Below are 25,224 nucleotides of genomic sequence, written 5' to 3' on the forward strand. Positions count from 1 at the left end.
CCCCCCCCCCCCCCCCCCCCCCCCCCCCCCCCCCCCCCCCCCCCCCCGCCCCCCCCCCCCCCCCCCCCCCCCCCCCCCCCCCCCCCCCCCCCCCCGCCCCAGCCTGAATCTATCTAAAATAATGCTATCATGGGTGTCACTAAAATGATGCTATCATGGGTGTGCACTGCTCTGAGCCCCAAGAAGCCATTTTCTTGGGCCTCCGCCAACCCCCAAGGGGTCTCAGCTCTCTTCTACCTGTCCTTCTGTTCTGTCCCAAAACTTTGGTCTGGGGGTAGGGTGGGGAAGGGACTCTCACTCAGCCTGTGGACACTTTAAAGAAACATCACCATCCTGTTTATCAGTGACTAATCATTGATTTGAAGCACAGGAAGGTGAAGAAATGCTGACTTTTAACCTTTGTGCAGAAATCCAGACTCCCACCCCTTTGTATTTACCTGACCCCTAGGGGTCAAGGGAGCTGGCCTTGCAGTGGTACCTGGTGTTCTGAGAGCCGAAGGCTTGCCTCTGATGGGGTAGCACTGCCATCTCGTGGGTATCTGGCATCACTGCATCTGGGCACATGACCCAAATGTTCTTTTTCTCAAATCCTTCAGAAAATTCCTCTCAAGCAAAGGGGAAACCTCCAGGAATCTTTCCTGGGAGTTTCTTAAGTCAGCCAGATGCCCCTAAGCTTAATTAACTTTGCCTCAGGTATCTGGCAGAGCCAAAAAAGAGCCACAGAATTATGGTATTTTCAAGCTGAAAAGACAATTAGAGATAATTTGCTTTGTGTTATCAATTCTTAATTTTCCAGGGAGTCTCTCCTATAGACTTTCTGGACCCCATTACTTGACACTCCCCTCCTTGTATCTCAAATGATATGTTTAAGGAACGCCAGCTAATGTAAAGATTAGCCTCAGCAAAACCATAATGGAGAAGTTAAATCTATAAAGGAAAATTAAATATAATGCAGAGGCAATTAAAAATAATTTGAGCTTAATTGCCATTTTTGATCACCATTTTTGACTACCCTCCATGGCCAGAATGGACTTTCCCTGGGAGAGTTATTTCTACGATGTGGTTGACTTATTCCTCCTTGTTGTAGAAGACACAACTCGATTCAAGCACCTCAGGAAGTACACGTACAGCTATGAGGCTGAGAGTTCCAGTGGAGTCCCCGGGACTGCCGATTCGAGAAGCACCACCAAGATCACCTGCAAGGTATGAGGGGAGATAGGGGGCCACTGGAGGAACTTGGAGCCCTCAGCCAAGCAAACCGGCTTTGTGCCAGGACTGCTGTAACCTCGAAGTGCTGGGACTGGCCGTCAGCTTGAAAGTCAGCCACTTTACTGAGAAGTTGTCTGCCACGGAAAATTTTGTCAACCAGATTTGTTTTCCCATTAGCTTCGAAGATGTCAGTGGAATATGTGAGCTAGCATATCAGCAATGCAGGCCAGCAGATTTAACATGAGGAGAGATACCCAGTGGGTGAGCCGAGGCAGGTGGGCCTATGAGGAAGCCATTCTGGGTGCCCTTTCTGTCTAAGTCAAATAGCACCTGTCGCTAAGAACAAACAGAAAAAAGAACAATTTAAACATGCGGTTTGTTCTCACATAAAACTTTACATATTTTTGAGATGAGTTATACTCATGTCCGTATTCATATGGAATAGATCAAAGGGCCACTAGTGGGATTCATGTGGGGAAAAGAAGTCAAGCTGAGTTGCCCTCTTGTTTCTAGGACCCCATCATCTGTGCCGTCAGATAAGGAAACCACTGGTCATATGTGGCTATTTAAATTGAATAAAAGTAAAAATTCAGTTTCTTAGTCACACTGGCCACATTTCAGGTGCACAATAGCCATCCTTGGCTAGTGGCTCCCATATTGGATAGTGGAAATATAGAACATTTCCATCATGGTAGAAAGTTCTCTGATCAGTGCTGGATAACAACTAGGCATCTGATTAAGCTCTAGTTATATGTGAAGCTGTGAATAGGCCCTAATAGATACAAATGATTTTGATTTTGGGGGGTTTTTTGGTGACATTGAGGAAACATTTGCTGTTGAAACCAATGATAGCCCTCCTCCCGCTTCCTGTTTTTCTTAACTCTCACTCTGAGGCTTCATTGTACCTCTTTGTAACTAAAGTGAATACATTTAGAACCAATAAAAGAGGTCCTCCTTCACATGCTTATGAGCGAACTGAAGAAACTTGGCTCCCCAGAACATGGAAAAGGCCCCAAATAGGACCAAGTCTATTGATTCATGGAGAACCCATGAGGCATGATAAGGACACAGGTGGTATTGGAGAGCAGAAGTCTTGTTCCCCAAAAGCATTGCTCTTGGTGTCCTGATTAGCAAGTAAGCCCTGGGCCATGGGGGAAGCTGGCATTCCTGAGGGAGAGTCTTCATGTGCCATTTACCCTCTTCTCAGGTCGAGCTGGACGTCCCCCAACCCTGCAGCTTCATCCTGAAGACCAGCCACTGTACCCTGAAAGAGGGGTATGGCTTCAACCCTCGGGGCAAGACCTTGCTGAAGAAGACCAAGAACTCTGAGGAATTTGGGGCCGCCATGTCCAAGTAAGGCGTGGACCTGTGTACTTAAACGTCTGAGCTCCTGGCATCACTGGATGTGGTGTGTGTGTGTCCACGGAGATATGAATGTGTGTGTTCATGTTAGGCATGTATATGAGTATAAGTATTTGTATTCTGTATTCACCATGGATCAGAGAATTGCTGAGTTTTCACACAATCAAAAAGAGGGAAGCCTTATTTCCCCTCCCCTAATGAAGTTCTCTAATTATTATTTAAATTTGTTTCTAAAAGATCTCATGCTCTAAACTCCTTGAGACAATAAAACTGAGATGGCTTATTTAAACAAGTGAATTCCCGTTTAAAGAATTATACAAGACAGGGGTGCCTGGCAGTGCTTGGGGAGGGTCCCGGCAGAACTTGTGGCGGAGGCCCGCACCTCGCAGTGCAGGAGTCCAGGGAGAGCCAAGGCCTGAGCCGTTCCCTCCCAAGGCCAGCATTCTGCCAGCATGTGCTGACCGGGACATTCCCATTGTTTGCAGCTGGCCTCTCCTGTGACAACGGGGATCAGTGTCCATGTTGTACCAGTTGTTAAATTTGCTGAACGTCACCCCTGCCTCATCTCCAAACCACGGATTGTAGTGTCCTAAGAGTGTGCAAATGCAGACAGTCAGGGATTTGTTGATTTGGAAGCATGGGAAGCTCCCTCCCTGCCCATCTTTCAATTTGTTAAACGTTAGACTCAGAAGCCAGTCTTTTCTTGGCAGAGTAGTAGGCCTTGACGCTTCTTTCTCTCCCCACACACCCTATTTCATCCGAGACTTGGATGTACATGAGGGAGCAGGGTATAGTGACAGGAGGGAGTAGTAGTCACTTTTTGGCCCTTACTCTGCTCCAAACAAAAGGGACTCCTGCTCTTGACCCCCTTCAGGCTTTTCAAACCTGCATCGTGGTGTCTGGAACCTTCTGAGAGGATGGGGCTGTGGGGGACCTGCCTGGTCTCCTTTTCCTCCTTCTGACTCAGCTAGAGCAGGTGTAGTCAGGCCCTTTGAAAGCCCAAAAAGGAAGTCCCCAAAAGAAAGTCCCTAAGATTGGAGTTGACCCAAGCTTTCAGACATGGCCTAAGGCCACATAAAAGAGTGAATGTCCAACAAATGTATGAAAAGAAGCTCAAACTCACTAGTAGTCAGGAAATGGAATTAATGTAACAATAAGATGTTTATAACCTTATACCCATAAGACTACAAAAGTTTAGACCGGCTACAGCACTCGTTGCTGACAAGTCTATGAGGGAAAGTGTACTCTCATGCATTGCTGTGGAAATGAGAGCTATTAGTCTGTATCTATTATAATTAAAAATACTTAAAGTCTTTGACACAGCAATTTCAATCTCTGGGACTCTAGCCTGTGAAAAGAAAAGCGGTAATGTGTGAAGATATATGCATAGGCATGTTTGTTTCAGTGCTGTTCATGTGGCAAAAAAAAAAAAAAAAAAATACAGAAAGAGAGAGAGTGAATGCCATCAGCCAGGGGCATGTCTGAATAAATTATATATAACCATAGAATGGAATGTTACATAGCTTTTTGAAAAGAATCTGTTGGAGCTATCCCAAATGACTCAGAAAGATTTTCATAGAGTATAATTGAGAAAAGCAAGGTTAAAAAAAAGTATGTATAGGGCCAGCCCTGGTGGCCTGGTGGTTAAGTTTGGCACACTCCACTTTGGTGGCCTGGGTTTGATTCCTGGGCGCAGACCTACACCACTCGTCTATCATTGGCTATGCTGTGGCGGCAGCTCACATGCGAAATAGAGGAAGATTGGCAATAGATGTTAGCTCAGGGCAAATCTTCCTCAGCAAAAAAAAAAAAAAAAAAAAAAGTGTGCATAATATAATACCATTTTTATAAAACAAGCAATGACAAAATTTTTATCTGTAGATGTTTCCACCTCCACACATCTATATAGGATTGTCTAGACACAGATGGAACACCCAGCAGGTTGTTCCATGGGAAGTATAGCAGCAGAGACTTATGTGCTTGGAGAACAGAGAGGGGATGGGTGAGTCACACAAAAAGGGAAAAGAAACAAAAGAAGGCCAAAAATATACACTTATTTGTATACATTTTTGAAAATGTATGTATATGTATAGATATAAAGAAAAGATGTGAAAAAGAAAATGGTAAGTCAAAAGGAGGCTGCAAAGCCACCGAGCCAAGTCCAGTAGGCTCGCGATGGAGAAAGGACATTTCTGTGACCACACTCTCTCTGGGACAGGTACGACCTCAGGCTGGCCGTTCCTGAAGGGAAGCAAGTTTTGCTTTACCCAGAGAAGGATGAACCAAAACACATCCTGAACATCAAGAGGGGCATCATTTCCGCCCTGCTGGTTCCCCCAGAGACGGAAGAGGCTACACAAGTGTTGTTCCTGGTGAGAATTTAGAGAGCTGTAACAGTGGCCCTTTGAACCCATCTTCACATATTCCAGCCGGGTCCTGCCTTATACGTAAAGTGCATATTGGCTTAGCCACATGCCTTGTTACACAGGAGCCCCTGTACTGGTGTGAAGCACCAGTCCCCAAGGCTGCCCGTCCCCTGGACTCACTGAGGAATCATCCCAAGCAGCCTGAGCAGGTTGGGTCGAATTTTAAAGCAGTTTTTGGGGAGTCCTGACTACCCGACTCCTTTGATTTTGTTTTCTTCCCTCAGGTGTAACACAGTAAAGCCTGTGTGTATTTTAAACACAGAAAATAATGGAATCTGTTACCAGCCTCTTTTAAGAATTTCAGGTTTCTGTCTGAGAGGGAATTCAATTTCCTTGAGTCTCACGAACATTTGTGAAGCCTTCGTGTGTTCTAAGTTCTATACCACACGACACCGCACTTGAGAACACAGAGCTGCCTCCTGCAGAGGCCTTCCCTCAGGGAGTTCTCGGGATCTGGGGGGAGAAATAAGACACACGTCACATGGCCTGTTGCAATACATGCCGTAAATGAGCAATAGAGAAAATGCTCGGAGAGCACTGAGTGTAAAGTCACAGGTGGCTGGGTCCTTGGAGGCCAGGCCGGTGTGCCTCGGAACCAGAACCACCCTTACCCAGTGTTCCCACTCCGACTCTGGCCAGCCAGGCACCAGCCATGCCCACACTCTGATTAGGAAAAAAGTCGCTCCCAAATCCATGTTGCTCCTGCCTTTTCTCCCAGGCTCCCTTCCCAACCCAGCCCAGATCACCTAAGGATGTTTTCCCACGTTGAGCGCACCTGTTTATCTTCTGCTCCCTAGGATACTGTGTATGGAAACTGCTCTAGTAACTTTACCGTTAAAACATGGAAGGGAAATGTGGCAACAGAAATATCCATTGAAAGAAACCTGGACAAGTGTGATCACTTCAAGCCCATGAGCACAGGAGTTAGCCCGCTGGCCTTGATCAAAGGCATGGTAAGTTTCTCATCAGCATTGCTGTTCACAGGAATCAGCATCTTCTTTATTATTAAAATTCTGAATGTCAGAGCTAGTGGGGATCTCCGAGAAGAACTGGCCCAGCCTCTTCTTTATATGGACTATAGTGGGAAACTGAGGATCCAACAGGGAAAGACTGCCTGAGGCCATGTGGCCTGCTATTACCTGAGGCAGAACTAGAATCAGGTTCCTGACTCCCAGTCTAGGGTTTTGTCCTTCTTCCTGTCATTCTATCATTTGTACCAAACCTGCCGTCACTTGAGAGTAACGACTGTCCATCCCTGAGAAAGCTCCAGAGCTGAACACAGGGCAGCAAAGCCCTAATGCTCCTTCCTGTGAAAGGCTGGATGTCCCCAGCTCTAAGCCTCTGGCCTCCGAGGAAGTCCTAGGACCTGTCTTCTACTCCCCTCTCCCTCACTCCCATGGAGTGACATGACTGAGAGTGTTCCAACATCCTGTCCTTCCATCCCATGTACGACCCTGACCAACACCTGGCCCCTCTGCCTCCTGCCTGGGACCCCCTCACTATAGCGCTGTATTACCTGAGCTTGCCTAATTCCTAATGGAACATGTTCCAGGACATAAGTCAGCTTGTCTCAGTAAACACCAAAGGCTTGAGCAATCAATGCCATGCCTGGCAACACTCTTGGTCATTGTCCTTGGGGCCAAAAATAGGGAGTCTGGGGGCTGGCCCCGTGGCCGAGTGGTTAAGTTCGCACGCTCCGCTGCAGGCGGCCCAGTGTTTCGTTGGTTCGAATCCTGGGCGCGGACGTGACACTGCTCCTCGAACCACGCTGAGGCAGCGTCCCACATACCACAACTAGAAGGACCCACAACGAAGAATATACAACTATGTACTGGGGGGCTTTGGGGAGAAAAAGGAAAAAATAAAATCTTTAAAAAAAAAAAAAAATAGGGAGTCTGATGACCACGAGGGCCACAGTCAGAAGAGGCCAAGGCATTGGCTTATGCGTCTTTCCTGAGCACCTGCTGTGTGCTCAGCCCCACTCTGGCAGCACTGAGGGAGGGACAGTGGCAGATGAACCATGGGCCTTCCCCTCAGGGTCTTACCATCTAATGCAGAAACACGGTTCATACACATGCCAATAAAGAACGATAGATGGCGTACCTGATAAAGAGACAAACTGAACAGTACAGACAAGTAATCCTAGGCCTGACCAGGAAAAAGAAAGCACTATTCACGTAGCTCATTGGGCAAAGCTGCTAGTAGACCCAATTAGAAGAAATGATGGGTGAGTGTCAATGAGTCTAGCCTCAAAGTTTCATGGAGGATGTGGAGCTTGAACCCGAAAGATACAAAGGATCTGTAAACAGAAGAGAGACATGAGAACAGGCTTCTAGGCAAGGAAAACAGAATGAGCAGTAGTGTGTGAAGCGTTAATGTGTGGTGGGATGGGTGTGTGGAAGATACCAGGTTATATATACCTTGGGCAGGGTGAGAAGTCCGTTGGGGTGAATAAAGAGTCTGTAGCTTGACTCAGATTTGGTTGTGCCAAGTTATTGCATCCCTTATCTAAATGTCAAGTACCAAGTTCTCTTCTTTAACTGAGTTTATCTAGTGGTACAGAACTCCCATTCGACCACCACCTCTTCTTCCTTGAAGGTAAATGCCTCTGGCCGAAGACTCAGGTTCAAGCCCTAGGGACTGACCAAAACATTTTTCCCCCAATCTCCTCCACAGATCCGCCCCTTGTCAACTCTGATTGGTAGCAGTCAGTCCTGCCAGTATACCCTGGAGTCCAAAAGGAAGCATGTGTCAGAAGCCATCTGCAAAGAGCAACACCTGTTCCTGCCCTTCTCCTACAAGTAGGTCACCTGCTATGCCCGATTCATCATATATGGGGTCAGTGTAAGCTAAAGCTTCTCAGGTGCCCTGTTCCTAACTAGACTGTGCCTGAGAGGGGACTATAAAGAGATATAAAGCAGAGTCCATCCCTGTCCCCCTTTTCAAGCTAACAGGCAATTTGGCAGGAAAATCTTAGGCGTGCAAAACAATTTGAGACCAACAGATGTCTGAGACCCAGACTTTAAGGGCTATAGATCAGGAAAAGCTGAGGATCGTTACAGGCTGCCCTGCTTAGAAAGGGTTTATGGGGGATTTTGGATTTGGACTGAAGACTTGTGTATCCAAATCCATTTTGAAAACTGATCAATCAACTAATGTTGATTGAGTAACTCCTTTTATTCTTGGCACTGTGCCGTAGGAGGTGCAAAGGAATTTTGAGGCACAGTGTTAGTCCCTACCCTCTGGGCATTCCAAACTGGTGGAGGGTGTAAAGTACCTATGTCCTTCTGATGGAAGGACAGCTAGTGTGACCAGGAGGACATGGATACTGTTCATTAGGGGAGTCAAGGTCAGCAGGATTTAACCATGCTTTCAAAGGTGGGTAGGATTTGGGTAGAAGCAGAGATGGGGAAAATACTCAACATGAAAAGAAGAGTATTCTTTGGGGAGCTGGCCATCCATGACATGATGTGCTTCCTTTGTTACCAGGAATAAGTATGGGATGATGGTACAGGTTACCCAGACTTTGAAATTTGAAGATACATCTAAGATCAACAGCCGCTTCTTTGAAGAAGGTAAGACTTTACATGCACGTAGTTGCCAGGACTGGGCCATCTGCCCAGGATGGACTGTGCATCACTGCTTAGCTCCTTGCTGGAACCTCTGATATGTCTGCTGCCTGATGAGTTAAGTGGGCTCTGGTCTTCTGGCTATGGGCTGCTTTAGTGAGAAAGCATTTTCATTTCAGAATGTCAAGTGGCAACGAGATACAGGAAAGGGAGAAGTTCCCACAGCAACCTAGGTTTCCCGTAAGTAGGAAACCAGCCTGCTAAGTCTACCTTTGATAGATGTGACAACCTCATACGCCCTGTAATAAGGCCTGGGGTCTTGTCAAGGTGGGGCAAGTGGGAGAGGGACTTCAGGTTCAGGAATCATCAGTCTTTAGAGCTGGAAGGGACTTTAGAGATCTCTAGCCCAACCCTACTCCTGTGTTTGTCTTCTATTTAGATCTATCTTATGCATGATCTCTTTGTTCTCAGCAACGTGGGATGTCAGCTGGTAGCAATGTATGCTTTTACACCCATTCTACAGAGGGGAAATGACACCTAGAGGGGCTTAGTGATGTAGTCAAGATCGCAGAATATTAGAGGCAGTGCAAAATGAGTTCCCAAGTCTAATCTAGGCCAGGATTCTTTCTACTGCACCACATTTCCATGCTGACTTAAACTCTTTCCCTGGCATAGGTCAGAGTGGGCTGTTGGAGGGCTTACAAAAGGGTCTTCCCACAAGCTGCTAGTATATCTGGTTGAAAGAGATAAGGGTAAGCGTCAGCTCAGTGATGGAGGAGTCCACCCTTAGCTGTAGCCACATCAGCGGCAGCACCTCCTCACCAGTTCTCGCAGGCAAAGTGGTAATCTGATACCAGATTCCAACAAGCCTGGACTCAGTTCCAGCTCTGCCTCTTACATCCAGAATGGTCTTGAGCAAGGTGAGTTACTCATCTCTGCGTCTTAGTTCCCTTCTCTTTAAATTGAGGAATAATACTAACCCTCAGGGATCGTATGATGAGTCAGTGAAAAAAATTAAAGTCAAACACCTACCACACAGACCTGGATGCATACTAGGCATCAAGTACCAGATACTTTTCTTCTCTTTTCTCCTTTGCTGATCCCTCCTCAATTTTCAGTTTCCACTAGACCATAATGTGGTTGAGATGTAAAGGTAAGCAAGAATTTCCCTGACACTTTCCTTCTTCCAGGTGTCGAGGAGGTGAGTCTTGCCTTTGAGAGCACCAAATCCACATCACCTCCAAAGCAGGCCGAGGCCATTGTGGAGACCCTCCAGGAGCTGCAAAAACTACATGTCTCTGAGCAGAACGCCCAAAGAGCTAACCTCTTCAACAAGCTGGTTACTGAGCTGAGAAGCCTCAACCATGTGGCAATCGCCTCCATCTTGCCAAAGCTGATCCAGGTGTCCAGGTATTTCTCGAAAGCTTGCAGCTCAATCTTTCATATAACCTGTGGCAGCTGGCTAAAGTTTCAAACCTTGGCCAAACAGAGAATCTCAGGGACCACTGAAATATCAATCCAGTTTATCAATTAGTCAATCAGTTAATGTTTACTGGACAGAGAAACATAAGCTAAGGTGCCTAGAGGTCCATGGGCAACAGACACATACACCCATACACATATTGCATCCAAGGCAGATATGCATTTGTGTGTTAAAGAGGAGAGAAATATTTCCCACATTTTGATGGGTATGTTCTAATTCCTAGTTGTATTGTGGGTATTCTGGAAAGTTTGAGAGGAAAAGAAATTTGTGCCCTCTGAAAGCCTATAGGCCTACTGGAGAGAGAAAACAGCCAAACAAAACAATATTGTGATTTCTCTACACTACAAGGCAGTGTAAGTGCTCTAAGTACTGTGGAGGTCAGAGGAGAAACTGAGGCCTGGAATGGGACCATGGCAGTGTTTGCCTGGCATGTTCTGTGTTCTGGCCAAAGGACAATGATAGTCCTCTTTTGGTGATGAGTCTGGGGGTCCTCTTCAGCCTTTCCTCCATGGTGCTTTACCAGTGGATGATGCTTGTAAGGAAGGCTTCCTGGTTCCGGGGTTCTGAGTTAGATTTTGAAAGATGGTTGGATTTGGATAGTGAATAAGAGAAATAAGGGCACTCCTGACACAGGGAACACTATGGGGAAAGGATATTTTAGCTGCCTTGAAAGTGATCTGTATAACTTTCTCTGCCCTTTTCTTTTCAGCCCCATAACTTTACAAGCCTTGATTCAGTGCGGACAGCCCCACTGTTACACTCACATCCTCCAGTGGCTGAAAAGTGAGAAAGCCAACCCCCTTCTGATAGATGTCGTCACCTATCTGATGGCCCTGATCCCAGAGCCCTCGGCCCAGAGGCTGCGGGAGATCTTTAACACGACGAAGGAGCAGCAGAGCCGGGCCACTTTCTATGCTCTGAGTCACGTGGTCAACAAGTGAGTTTTACACCGGTCTCCTCGTAGGATCTGAGGAAGACCCCACATCTCTGTATTAAGATTGTACCCCTCCCTCCACTTTCAAACTCTGATGCTTACTGTTTTGTTTTTCTACTGGTCATTTTGAGAGTAATGACTTGAAATGAGAAATCAGCACACATAGATTTGGATTTTAAGATAAACCTAGCTATGCTTGCTGAGTCCTAACTCTTATTCTGTAGCTATCATAAGACAAACCCTACGGTGACCCAGGACCTGCTGGACATTGCTGATTACCTCTTGGAACAGATCCGCAATGACTGCACTGGCAATGAAGATCACACCTACTTGATTCTGAGGGTACTTTCAGTCTTTTGTGTAAAAACCTATTATTTCAGAAGCTCCCTTCCTGGACACCCCTTACTTCTCCTTCTGCACCCTGATTTCCTCTTGTTGCTTTTCAATGCAGGTCATTGGAAATATTGGCAAAACCATGGAGCAGCTAACCCCGAGACTCACGTCTTCAGTCCTGAAATGTATCAAGAGTACTGAGCCATCACTGCTGATTCAGAAGGCTGCCATCCAGGCCCTTCGGAAAATAGAACTTAAAGACGAGGTAAAGCCCACAGAGGAGATCTAAAAGTGAAAAGTTTATTCAGATTGACAAGAATTTGGAATGAGATTCTGAATCTCATCATTCTATTGACTTTATTCTACCACTTTCTAATTGCCAATTTCAACAAACCTATTGACTTGACTGCCTAGCAGTATGTGGACATGAGAGAAATACTTGACCTTGCTGCTGCTCCAGCAGAATAGGAGATTTTCGCTACATGCTATCCTCCTACCAGATCAACCATCACTGTCATCTTGGGAAAATATGCCTGATTTTATCGAATCTTCCCAAACTAGGATAGTCAACCTGCCCCCATCTTAGATGACAATGACATCAGAGCTTTGGGAACTACCTTATTTATTAGCCTCAAACTCTTGCTTTCCTTTTCCACCTTTACCCTCACATTGAAATAATTTATGTTAAAACCACTTTTTTTCAGTTAGTGGCAGATCTCCAACAAGTCGTAACTTGGCCATAACTTGTACATTTTAATGCAATTGAATTCAATACACACGTTTGATAGGGGTCTTCTGAGGACCCTTCCTTGAGCTGATTGCTCTGGGGAACACTGGCAAGAAGATTCAGTGCCAGCATTTGAAGAGTTATTAGAGAGAAGTTCGACTTGCACATAGTAAATCACTAGCAGACGTGCCAATATTGACTAGGCCTGTTCTGTGTTCTGACCACAGGACAGTGAAAACAGACTTCTCTTTTGGCTACAGGTACGGGAAGTCCTTCTGCAGACTTTCCTCGATGACGCCTCTCCAGGGGACAAGCGACTGGCTGCCTATCTCATGCTGATGAGGAGCCCTTCCCAGTCAGATATTAACAAAATCACCCAGCTTCTCCCACGGGAACAGAATGAACAAGTGAAGAACTTTGTGGCTTCCCACATTGCCAACATCTTAAACTCGGAGGAATTGCATATCCAGGAGTAAGTAAGAGTAATTTCCCCCCATCTGCTGCAAAGGACTGAAATTCCAAACCTCGATTTTGATTTAGCCACTGCCTGCCCTTTTAGAGTGTTCTTTCTTCTGGAACAAACACTTGTGTGAAAGTGCGGCAGACCTGAGCCAAACTCTTGGGGCAAACAAAACCCAAATAGTCTGGTAGTGATTGGAAATCCATATTTACTTGGGGTGAGGGAGAGAATGCATAAGTAACACAATGTGTCGGCTCAAAATATACTCCTTCTTTTCATCTAGTTTGAAAAAGTCAGTGGAAGAAGCTCTGAAAACATCTCAACTTCCAACTGTCATGGACTTCAGAAAATTTTCCCGAAACTATCACCTTTCCAAAGCTATTTCTCTTCCATCGCTTGACCCAGTCTCAGCCAAAATCGAAGGGAATCTTATATTTGATCCAAACAATTACCTTCCTACAGAAAGCATGCTGAAAATGACCCTTTCTATCTTCGGATTTGCTCCAGTTGACCTTTTTGAGGTAGGTGTGAGACTGAAGAAGAGTTGTATGTGTTCTACCCCATTCTTTTCTACACCGCAAACAGTCAAGGTAGCTGTGAGCCAGCCCGGGGAGGAACAGGAATCATGTTCCTTCGTTTTCTTTCCCTCCTCCCTCACCTTCCTGCCTCCCCACTAGGGGTCACCTGAAGCATGTCTCCTTAGTATGAATGGAAATGCAGATGTCTCAGAGAAGCCCTTAGACCCCAAATCCGAGGAAGTACGTGGGCTGTGCAGTCAGACGGATCTGGTTCAAACCCCAAATACACTCCCAACTCTGAATCTTTGGTTTTATTGTTTATCCTCTCTGAATGTTAGCTGCCTCTTCTTGAAAAAGGCAAATAATGCGTTCTGCCTTTCAAGATTCTAGTGAGATTTAAATAAGACAACTCCTGTGGAGTGATAAGCTCAGCTCCCATGCTGTACTATTCATGAAATTCTTGTTTAATTAAATGGACTTAAAGAGGGGAACAGGAGGCTGACATACAGAGAAATCCGATGTCATTTTCTTGCCTGATTTTCTTTCTCAGATTGGTTTGGAGGGAAGAGGGTTTGAGCCAACACTGGAAGCTCTTTTTGGGCAGCAAGGATTTTTCCCAGACAGTGTCAGCAAGGCTCTGTACTGGGTTGATGGCCGACTTCCTGATCATGTCTCCAAGGTCCTGATGGGCCACCTTGGCTACAGCAAAGATGATAAACGTGAGCAGGTATGTTTTTGTTAAGTATCCTCTCAAGGAAAGCTTTGAGTCTCAGCGCAAAAACATTCTTATCTAAGCCTGGAAGTCATCAAGGAACTATCCAACTGAAGTGACAACTATGACTATTGTTAACCAGTCCTGTGGGAGCAAGACCCAGTATCCTCTGCAGTTATGGGCCTCCTGGAGATTCAATGTGCCCAGGAACCAGACTCATTAGAGGCACTCTAGCATAATGATTAAGATTGTGAATTCTGGTGCATGGGTTTAAATCCTAACCTCGCTGTCTTCATGGGCAAGTTGCTTGATACTATGTCTATCTCTTTCTGCATCCCCAGAGCGCTAATAATAATCCATATGTTGCAAGGTTATTTAAAGCCTAAATGAAATAAAATATGTAAAATGCTAAGCAGAGTGTCTCACTCTGGTATTGACTGTTCAATAAGTAGATACTATTATACTTTTTAAATTCATATTTTCATTATTGTTCACTACTTTCTTTGGCTGTCACTCATCAGTGCACGAGCTAATGGGAGCAAAATCCACTTTGAAGCTAGCATAAGCCCCCACTTAAAGAGCAGAAAATAGATTATAATCTGGAGCTGCTTCTTACTTAATTTTTTGCTACCCAAAGTGTGGTCCAGTCATTGGCATCACACCAGAGCTTGTTACAAATGCAGGTTTCTCAGGCCCCACTGGGATCTACTGAGTCAGAACCTGCATTTTAATGAGATCCCCAGGTGGCTTGTATGCACATTTCAGTTTGAGAAGCAGGGCAATAATTTACTCCTAGATACTCATAGATGACCCCACCTCCGTCTTCTAATTTACTTACCTCCACTTGAGGGTGAGAGTCTTTGAGTGGTTTTGGGTGTGTCAATCTCTCTTCTTTCTCAATGCTGCAGCATCAGTCTATGGAATTCTTATCTCTAAGAAGAACTCGTCTAGGAGCAGGTTTTTTCAAGCATTTGGCCAATTTATATGACAGCCACATTTTCTCAAGAAGCCCCTTGTATTCCTCCCTAGTCAAAGGAGAAAGGGGTCAGTGGGGGTGGAGGGTGAGGACAGAGGATCTTCTAGTCTTGGGGGGCCCTTAGGATCCTGGCATCCTGGAGAGTAGAGACCTCCCTTACTATGCCTACGTTATTCAAGTTAAGAACAGTGTGGAAGCACTACTGTCCCTGACAAGACCTCAGTTTTTTGTCTCAGTTTGGAGGAGCTACCTATCTTTCAGTAAAAGGTGGGAGCCTGATTTCAGTGCCTGCCCTGTATCCCCACCCTGACTGTCTGTCTTTAGCCTGTAGCCGCTGCAGCAGACAGGCCCCACATCAGGAATCTGAAGGTGTTTGACAATGCGGACATCTCACTAGACATTTTGTTGTTAAAATCTCAGGACATGGTCAATGGAATTATGCTCAACGCTGAGAAGCTGATCAAAGATTTGCAATCCAAAGAATTCCCAGAAGCCAGAGCCTACCTCCAGATCTTGGGAGAGGAGCTTGGCTTTGTCAGACTCCATGACCTCCAGCTCCTGGGAAGGCTGTTCCTGAATAGCGTTCGCACTCTGCAAGGGATCCCTCAGATGGTAAGTGGGCCAGGCCCCATCAGAGGGTGATGAGATTAGCTGGTGCTCTTTTCAGATCTCCCAGACTGGCTTAAGATCCTAGCCGCAAAAACTAGAGAAAATGTTTGTACTTCCTTCAGAGACGCAAGTTTACCTTGAATTTCAGTGAAATTCACAAGGAATTAGTAACATTTAGAAATTAAGCTGTTCATAATGTTAGATGTATCTTTAAAGAGCATTAGTTTGTTAACAATGTTAAGTGTATCTCCCTCTAACTATACTACAGGTTCCTTTTAATATTTAAATAATTATGAAAGAATGTATTTGACAAACTGTAATTCACTATCTAATAATAACTATAGTTTTTATTATTAATTTATTAATAAGGGAGAAAATATTGCTGTGATGCTGAAATCTGTGCCACTGGTATTTCAAATACCAGCAGGGCCACCCATGGTGGACAGGTTTCAGCGAAGCTTCCAGGCTAGACAAACTAGGAAGAAGGACCTGGCCACCCACTTCCAAAAATATTGGCCATGAAAACCCTATGAATAGCAGTGGAGCATTGTCTGATAAAGCACCAGAAGATGTGAGGATGGTGCAAAAAAAGACCAGGCAGGGGCTGGCCCCGTGGCCGAGTGGTTGGGTTCGCGCGCTCCGCTGCAGGCGGCCCAGTGTTTCGTTGGTTCGAATCCTGGGCGCGGACATGGCACTGCTCATCAAACCACGCTGAGGCAGCGTCCCACATGCCACAACTAGAAGGACCCACAACAAAGAATATACAACTATGTACCGGGGGGCTTTGGGGAGAAAAAGGAAAAAAATAAAATCTTTAAAAAAAAAAAAGACCAGGCAGAATTCTGCCCTGCTGTACACGGGGTCACTAGGAGTCAGGATACACTTGATAGTACTAACAGCAAAAGGGAGAAAATATCGAAATATACTACCTAGGATTTGATAAATAATAATGTTGGCTTTAAGAAAACAGATCTCAAGTTATTTTCTAGAAGTGTTTGTAAAAACAAAAATCAATGCAGACTAATATGTACATCATCCCAATAGCTCGTTGGTTTCAAAAAGTTGGTTTTGCCATAATATATTGTACTTCAGGTAGACCTCATTTGCATTTAGATGCAAAACACCAGAATTAAGCATGCCATGCAATGACACTTGAAGTTCATAAAGCTCTCAGGCCCAGCAATATTTTTAAGCACCTTCTGAATCACCAGTTGAAAATGACAAGATATCTATCCAGGGCAATTTTTTATATCCCAATTTGTTGAAACCAATAATCATTCATCTTTACTTATCAGATAATCAAAATACACTAGTCCCTTCCTTTCTGGATAAAGAAGAATAATTATTGTCCAAAGTGTGGGAGGTTGCATTTCACAAGCCCACTTCAATGAGGCTCATTTTTAGTTGCTTTCCCTGTTGGATCTATAGATTGGAGACATCATAAGGACAGGTTCAAAGAATGACTTGTTTCTTCACTACATCTTCATGGACAATGCCTTTGAACTCCCCACTGGACTTGGATTACAACTGCAAGTGTCCTCCTCTGGAGTCATCACTCCTGGAATCAAGGCTGGGGTGAAACTGGAAGTAGCCAATGTAAGACTCTGTTCACCTTTTGATTCCTTAAGTTGTCCTCTTCCTCCAGGGTGGGTTTCTTGTGCAGTTTTAAAATGTGTTTCCAGTTCAAGACAAAGTACATCATCATTGTAATCACCTCATTAATTTTTATGAAAATCTTTAGGGTCCTACCAGGATGCACCACCTTGCCAGCTCCAGTTAGCAATGGCAGTGACATGAGAACTCAGCTATTCTCTCAATAAATGAGGATTCCTGTCATCTTTTTATCCTGTTATGCTTAAACGTAATTTGGGTACTTCCTAGTCCTGGGCATCAATGTAATCTGGCTCTGGGGAACGGAGAACTTGGCTTTTCTTCCTCCAAATAAATCACAGTAATTTCCCTGAGGTGTGACCAGAGATGTCTGCCCAGGGAGGGGAAGGGTGGTAGATCTGAATGCAGGGCACTGAGGTATTTAGCAAAGCTGAATAGGTTGTTTTCTGACTTATAGATGCAGGCGGAACTTGTGGCAAAACCCTCTGTGTCCGTGGAGTTTGTGACAAATATGGGCATCATCATTCCGGACTTTGCTAGGAACGGGGTCCAAATGAACACCAACTTCTTCCATGAGACGGGCCTGGAGGCACGAGTTGCCCTGAAAGCAGGGCAGCTGCAGTTCATCATTCCTTCGCCCAAGAGACCACTCAGGCTGTTCAGTGGCAGGTAATTTTTTCAGCCGGGTCTGACTAGTCCGTTTGAAAGAGGGAATTGAGACTGTCTCTGCGGGATTTGGCCAGGCTACACGGCTGATTGAGCTAATTCACGCCCCAGTGAATTGGAGAGAAGGTTCTGGGTGTTCTAGATTACTTATTTTTAATCTAGCCTGGACTCACGAAATAATTACCACTTCCACTGCTTTCCACATTTTTCTAAATTGAGGCTTAAGACCTACTGATTAATTAGTTATCGAGTTGTGAATTTTTGTTGTTTACTTAGTTTTTTGTTTGTTCTGAGAATGAAGAAACACTAGCCCTAAAGAAATAATCCTGAGGAAATGAACATGTTTCCCATGAAAAATACCAAAGTTCATACAGATTTGTGGTAGCTAGCTCAGTGGATAAAGCACGGAAGTCCTAATCGAAGGATTATGGGATGCAGCTTCGTATTGAGAGCTCCATTCTCAATGACATCCTCAAATATTGATTTACCTTAGCTTCCATATTTTGGACATGTTAATTTGTTGATTTGAAAATAATATTTAATTGCCTAACATATACCAAGGCTGTTGAATGGGATACACAGTCCCTGACTTTCTACAGCTTAGAGTTTACAGGAGGAACCTAAAGTGAAGCAAGCAGTAGCTAGGAAGTGAAGGCTAAGTTAGAGAAGCATCAGAGTGCCGTGAAATTCTCCATCACCTAACCTGTGGTAGGTGTGGAAAGCTTTCTGAAGAAAGTGATACTGGAGCTGATATAGCTGTAGCAGAGTTGTCCAGGAAAAAGAGGAAGGATTGAGTATTTCCAGGCAAGGAGAAAAGCATGTGTAATGGCCTGAAGGAAAAAGAATATGGTTCAGGAACTGCAAGAAGTTCGGTGTGGTAAAGTGTATGGACGACACAGTGAGAGATAACAGGAGAGGCTGGCAGGGGTGAGACCATGATGAGCCTGTGAACCATCTTAAGGAGTTTGGACTCTGAAGGCAAAGGGATTTAAAAATGAGCATGTAGAAAATAAGGTTGGTCTTTTTGAAGAAGTACTCTGACTCCAGAGTGGAAAATGAGTGGAAAGAAGACACGACTGGAGACAAGGAGACCAGTTACGATTCTATTATAATCATAGATGGTGAGAGATGATAATCTCTGCACCAGATGAGGGCCATGGTATAGAGGGAAGTGAGCTGACTCTAGACATTCTTAAGAGGTAGAACCATGAGTACTAGGTGATTGACTGGATATGGGGGGTGAGGAAAAAGAAAGAGGAATGGAGTGGGGATGGCCTTCACTGAAGTAGGGTCTGGAGAGGTAGAGCGCCTGGTTTGGAGGAAGATGACAAATTCAGTTTGGGATATCCTGCATTTGCATCCCTGTGAGACAACCAATTGGAAATATTGAGCTGGCACTTGGACCAATGGGTCTGTCTTCAGTAAAGAGGTTTGAACTACAAATACAGCTTTGGGAACCATCGGTATATAGAGGTTATTGAAGTCAAACAGTGATTGGTGAAGAGTTAAGACATGAGGGGCGAGGACAGAAACGTGGAGAATATAAACACTTAGAGGGGAAGAGGAATAAGCATCGAAGCGTGAGAAGGAGCAGCCAGAGAAGCGGAGGAGAATCAAGGCCATAAAGGGTCATGGAAGCCCAGGAGCAGCCACAAGGGTGGATCACCCCACACGCAGGCTAACGCAGGCATCTAGGGCTCCAACCTACCAGCAAAGCTTCATCTCAGGGCACCCCCAAAGTGAGGAAAAGAACATAATATGTCAAGAATGCATCCTTGGAATAAATCAGGACATTGTTGAACTTTCTTGCACTTACTAATTTGTTAATACATACTTAGGAGGATGATGCCATAATCTTTTCAGGGATTAGAGACTCTAAAATCTTAATCTGGCCATAAGTGAGCAACTGTACTGAGTGTGTCTGAGCAATCAAGGAAGGAAGATAAAGCCTAAAAATGCCCATTGGATTTAGGAGCAAGGAGGTGATTGGAGATGCTGATGAAAGTAATTCCAGAAGCGTGATGGAGGTGGTGGTCAGATCACAGTTCTGTGAAAACATGTTGAAACATGCCTTTCTTTCAAAGGCAGCCAAACTTCTTGATTGTGAGGGAGACAAGAGAAAGCTAGAAGAGGGAGAAAGGGATGTATGTGTGTGTGTGCTATACAATGGGAGAAGAGACTTGAGTGTGTTTAACGCTGGTGGAAAGAAGCTAGTAGAGAGTAAGAGATTTCGGATGAAAGAGAAATAGGGCATCTCTTACCCTGAATCATAGGAAGGAAGGAGCACACCTGGGTCCAGGTCCCACTGATCAGTTACTTACCATCTCTGGGCCTCTGCTTCCTCTGTAAAAGGAGATTCCTACTGCCTAATGTTGTGGGGATTGCAGATAACAAAGGTAAAGAATTTAGTGCAATGTCTGAAACATGAGTCGCTATGACTGTTAGTCTTATTGATGTTCTCATTATTATTTATTTCTGAGTAGATTAAATAATTTAAGGTAGATATGGACCGAGGGGAGATAGAGAGCAGGATAAGGGCGCATTTGCACTGTGAGAATCAGTGATGTTCATTTTGTTTCGTGACTTGAAGATAACTCAGGGTTTTTCTTTCTTCACCAGTAACACATTGCATTTGGTCTCCACCACCAAAATGGAAGTGATTCCACCTCTAACCGGGAACAGACAGTCCTGGTCAGTGTGCAAGCCTTTCTTTACTGGTCTGAACTACTGCACTACGGGCGCTTACTCCAACGCCAATTCCACAGACTCTGTCTCCTACTATCCACTGACTGGGGACGCCAGGTGAGAGATTCTCAGTGTCCAGCCCCGCTTCCCTAGCATCTGCTCACCTTCTACATTATGGCCGCCTAGTGGGGCAAAGAAAAAGGTGGTGTGTGTTATAGGCCTGTGTCACCAGTCTCAGGGGTTTGCACCGTCCTCTGATCATTTAAAACGGTGGTCCTCTGCCCCACACACCTGAGGGGTGCCCACTTCCCTGCCTAAACTTTGAGTCTGGGACTGGGTTTCTCCACAGATGGGGAGGGGAGGGAAAGGGTTGGAAGTTGAGGAGTCATGACCCCTATGGGAGGTCTTAGTTCAAAATATAAATGCCCAAGGTGATTCTGTCATGCTCCCTCAAGGGAACTGTACCCATGGCCATTAAGAATCACTCCTTTCAAAGCTTCTCTTTGTAGGTGGTGCCCCCCCTTTCTGCATTATGCATTGGATGAGGCGATCACAGCACAGATTCCGATTTGCACCTAGTTCAGTGTTCATGTTTCCGAGCCTCCAGACACATTGGCATGACCTTTTCTGGAACCACTGATGTACTCAGAGCCTCTGCCATGTTTAACGGCTCCTTGTCTTCAGCTCCCTCACTTCCTCTGCTTGTTCTCAGCTCTGCTGACACAATCAGCCAACTCCTCTTCTCTTCCAAAGTCCTGGGAATCTTGGGACTCCCCTTGCCTTGGGCTCTTGGAGGGACCAAAAGTGGTCATAAAGATCATCGTTAGTTAAGGACAAGAGACAATGTTAAGATGAGGACCATATTTTTGTTGCCATTGAGGCTGAGCTGTTTTGGGGACGTTATCATCGTTGTTGAGATCTCTAACATTACTCACTGTATGCATTGTAACATCTTTAGATTTGAACTGGAACTGAGGCCGACGGGAGAAGTAGAGCAGTATTCTGCCAGCGCAACCTACAAACTCCAGAAGGAGGGTGGAGCCTTGGTGGACACGCTGAAGTTTGTAACTCAGGCAGAAGGCAAGTATCCAGAAAAGGGCTCCTCCATCCCTGCCCTCAGTCTCAGGTCCAGGACTCACAAGGAGAATGGATTTAATTTAATGGATTTAGCAAATATTTACTAAATGCTTGTTAAGTGTCAGGCCTGTTCTAAGAGCTGAGGCTAGACCATATACAGTGGAGATAAAGTTTCTGCCCTCATGGAGTTTACAGTAAACAACCAAACAAGCAAATATTCAGAATGTCAGATTGGTGCTGGGGAAAAAAATGGAGCATAGAGGGGTCTAAAAAATGTTGGGAGTAGTGGGGAAGAGGTAGGGTAGAGGAAGGTAGTACCGTTTGAATGATAAGGGAAAGTCTCACTAGTAAAGGGAACATCAAAAAGAGACCTGAAGGAGGTAAGAAGATAGGCCATATGGAAAGAGTGTTATAGGCTGAGGGGCCAGCAGGTGCAAAGGTCCTGAGGCAAGCACATGGCTGCCATATTTGAGGGAAAGGAAGGAAGCCAGTATGACTAAAGTGGAGAGACCAGGGAGGAAAAAGGTAGAAGATGAGGTCAGAGAGATAAGGGGAGGTGGGGGAAGGTTGATCTTATAGGCCATGGTAAGGACATTGCCTTTTACTATGAGTGAAATAAGAAACCACTGGAGAGTTTTTACTCTTTATGTTTATGTTGAGGGAAGCCTTTAGGGGGACAAGAGCAGAGAAACTGGTATATGGGCTATTGCAATAATCCAGGCCAGAGATGGCAGTGCTTTGGATGAGAATGGTGGCAGAGGAGATCTAAGAAGTGGTCAGATTCTGGAATATTTTGATGATTAGGCTGACAAGTTTTGCTGATACAGTGGGTGCTGAGTGTAAGAGAAAAAAGGGAATCAGGACGACTCTAAGATTTTTGACCTGAGCAACTGAAGAATGGAATTACCATTTAATGAGATGGAAAAGGCTGCTGGAGGAGCAGGTTTTAGGGGCTGGGCAGACTTAGATGTTCCCTTTGGTCGATTTTTTATATAGGGATAGTATGTCACAAAATTAAACTAGAAAAACAAAACCCACAGGAAAGAGGGGAGAATGGATGCTGAAAAAGAGCGTCGTGTAACAATTTTACGAAAGATATAAAATGGGTAAGCCTGTGAATTGAAAGAAACCTGGGAACCTTGTGACAGAGAAAAGAGGAGTCAGGGAGAGAGGACGCCAGGGTGGGGGTGGCGAGAAGCCAGGAAGTACATCATAGGTGGAGAGTCATCTAGAGATGACGTGTCTGCCTGACACAGAAGGACCGCCATCCTGTCCTCTTCCCACAATGCACTGTGTTTCCCACATCAGGGCCTTTGCATTTTTAGTTCCCTGTGCCTAGAATGCTCTCCCCCCAGAATTCAGCATGGCTCAGCCCCTCTCTTCATTCAGGTCTCTGCCCACCTCTCCCCTTATCAGAGACAACCTTTCTGACCACCACACAAGAAATAGCACCTCTTTATTCCTGTCTGTCCTTTGTCATCTTATCCAGTTTTAATTTTCTTCATAACATTTATTACCATCTGACATAAGCAATTTACCTGTTTATTGTCTTTACACCCCCTACTAAAACGTAAGTTCCATAGAGGAAGGGCCTCCCCAGTGCCAACAGCAGTCCCTAGCATGTGATAAGCAATCAATCAATATTTGCAGATTGAACAAATGTATAAGCACCATTGAGTTAAACATTTAAGTTGAAGTCCTGAACTGTGTCCTCATTTAAGCACATTAAGTACTTGGGTTTCTCTGCCTTTTCCTCTCCTTCCTTCCTAAACATAGCTTCTGAAGACATGTCTTGATTCTCTCGTCCACTCCTGCAGGTGTAAAGCAGAACGAGGCCACTTTGATGTTCAGATATAACCGGCAGAGTATGACTTTGTCCAGCGAAATCCAAATTCCCAATTTTGACGTTGACCTTGGGACAATCCTCAGAGTTAGTGATGAATCCGCTCAGGAAAGAAAGTCTTACAAGCTCACCCTGGACATTCAGAACAAGAAAATCACTGAGGTCACCCTCACCGGCCATGTAAGGTAAGGAAGGCTCGGGATGATCTGACCTGAGCTGCAGTCCCTTATGGCTCTTTCCCTTCTTCCTCTTCAGCTTTAAAGCTGACCAAACCAGGGCTGTCCCTGCTCTACGATCTGAGGGGCAGATAGAGCCCTCAACGGTTTGACCCTCTGCATACATCCAGTTGGATCTTTCTGCCATTCACCGGGCACTTACTATTCATCAGGCACTGCACTGGGTGCTTAAATGACCTTCATCCTCATAATAAACTGCGAGGTAGTCATAAGTTTCCTTGTTTTATAGGTAAGGAAATGGTAGCTCAGAAGGGTTAAATAATTTGGCCAAGGCAATAGAGCTAGTAAATGGTAAAGCAGGATTCAAATAGTTTTCAAAAACCTTCTCTTTCCCTATTACTTCCCTGGGAAGTCCTGAATTTGTGCTAGGGTTAACTTTAGAAGTTAATGAGTGTATCCTATGGTCGGTCATTTCTCTGAGCCATTCACGCATCTTGTTTTTATCACCACAAATGGAACTTCTAACTGTTTAATCCTGCATATCTCCTTGGAATGGACAAAGTCATTGCTGTCAACTGATTTTCTCTTCAATAGCTGTGACAGGAGGGAAGAAGGCAAAATCAAAGGTGTTATTTCCATACCCCGCTTGCAAGCAGAAGCCAGAAGTGAGATCCTCACCCAGTGGTCTCCTACAGGACTCCTCCTCCAAATGGACTCGTCTGCGACAGCTTACGGCTCAACAATTTCCCAGAAGGTGGCATGGCGCTATGGTACGTCCCTCTTGCCCACATGAGCGCTTCTCAGAGCACTGTGAACTCCAGTGCAGTGTGGAGAGCCTTTGGTTTCCGCTGACCTGTGCCATTGACAACTATTTCCCATGCACATTTTCAGATGAAGAGAAGATTGAATTTGAATGGAACACAGGCACCAACGTGGATACCAAAAAAGCGGCTTCCAATTTCCCCGTGGATCTCTCTGATTACCCTAAGAGCTTGCATATGTATGCCAGTAGTCTCTTAGATCACAGAGTTCCTCAAACAGACGTGACTTTCCGGCACATGGGTTCCAAATTAATAGTTGTAAGTACAAATCAGTCAGTCAATAAATACATGGTTATAAGTGCTAATTACATACTCAACCCTGAGTTAGGTGAAGGAGGGTATCCAAAGATGGATAAGGCATGCTTCCTACCCCCAGGGGATTCCTGGGGAGAAAAGGAACATTCATGCATGCATAGTTACTCAGTTACACCAGGTCGTGCGTGATAAATACCAAAGGAATTCTACTAAGCCGAAGAGTTTGCTGTGCCTGAAGAATCACAGGAAGCTTTGGGACACTGACTAGGAGTTTGACTATGTTATGTATTTCTTTTATAAAATACAGGAAGAGATTGATAACTGACAACCAAAATTCATAATTTTCTGTGATTTATTTTTTAACGTATAGTGCATCAACCTGCTTAATGATTGATCTGTCAAATATAGATTATCACCTAATGTTACTTGTACTTTGAAGCCCATCCACATCCATTGCTCTGAAAACGTCTATTGTTTTGTAGGCAACAAACACATGGCTTCAGGAGGCATCCAGCAGTCTACCTTATGCCCAGAATTTGCAAGATCGCCTCAGTGGCCTAAAAGAATCGTACCTCCAGAAAATGAGATTGCCAGACTTCCACATCCCGGAAAACCTCTTCTTGAAAAGGTAAAGAAAGAAACCAGAAAAATGTCTTGAACTATGCAAAAGTGAATGGAAGATTTTATTTCGCATGATTTAGACTTTTTTTTAATTTACATTTTTAAGAGAAATAATTTAAACGTTTTAAACAGATTATTAACTGTAACATAA

At 44.8% G+C, this 25,224-nt stretch overlaps 1 protein-coding gene across 1 annotated transcript in view; it reads left to right on the top strand.

Moving 5' to 3' along the window:
- APOB (apolipoprotein B) overlaps nucleotides 1-25,224 on the top strand; it is a 39,504-nt gene that overhangs the window by 573 nt on the left and 13,707 nt on the right. Inside the window, exons 3-24 of the mRNA XM_046663340.1 lie at nucleotides 1,088-1,203; nucleotides 2,417-2,562; nucleotides 4,790-4,943; nucleotides 5,795-5,950; nucleotides 7,674-7,798; nucleotides 8,487-8,572; nucleotides 9,757-9,976; nucleotides 10,759-10,986; nucleotides 11,208-11,325; nucleotides 11,435-11,581; nucleotides 12,304-12,515; nucleotides 12,787-13,024; nucleotides 13,572-13,748; nucleotides 15,130-15,321; nucleotides 16,747-16,914; nucleotides 17,387-17,598; nucleotides 20,215-20,397; nucleotides 21,239-21,360; nucleotides 23,175-23,385; nucleotides 23,971-24,146; nucleotides 24,268-24,455; nucleotides 24,935-25,080. Coding sequence (XP_046519296.1) covers nucleotides 1,088-1,203; nucleotides 2,417-2,562; nucleotides 4,790-4,943; nucleotides 5,795-5,950; nucleotides 7,674-7,798; nucleotides 8,487-8,572; nucleotides 9,757-9,976; nucleotides 10,759-10,986; nucleotides 11,208-11,325; nucleotides 11,435-11,581; nucleotides 12,304-12,515; nucleotides 12,787-13,024; nucleotides 13,572-13,748; nucleotides 15,130-15,321; nucleotides 16,747-16,914; nucleotides 17,387-17,598; nucleotides 20,215-20,397; nucleotides 21,239-21,360; nucleotides 23,175-23,385; nucleotides 23,971-24,146; nucleotides 24,268-24,455; nucleotides 24,935-25,080 — 3,721 coding nt within the window. The remainder of the gene's footprint in view (nucleotides 1-1,087; nucleotides 1,204-2,416; nucleotides 2,563-4,789; nucleotides 4,944-5,794; nucleotides 5,951-7,673; nucleotides 7,799-8,486; nucleotides 8,573-9,756; nucleotides 9,977-10,758; nucleotides 10,987-11,207; nucleotides 11,326-11,434; nucleotides 11,582-12,303; nucleotides 12,516-12,786; nucleotides 13,025-13,571; nucleotides 13,749-15,129; nucleotides 15,322-16,746; nucleotides 16,915-17,386; nucleotides 17,599-20,214; nucleotides 20,398-21,238; nucleotides 21,361-23,174; nucleotides 23,386-23,970; nucleotides 24,147-24,267; nucleotides 24,456-24,934; nucleotides 25,081-25,224) is intronic.

The sequence above is a fragment of the Equus quagga genome, chromosome 5, assembly GCF_021613505.1.
Source record: "Equus quagga isolate Etosha38 chromosome 5, UCLA_HA_Equagga_1.0, whole genome shotgun sequence".
In the NCBI taxonomy this organism is placed as follows: Eukaryota; Metazoa; Chordata; class Mammalia; order Perissodactyla; family Equidae; genus Equus; species Equus quagga.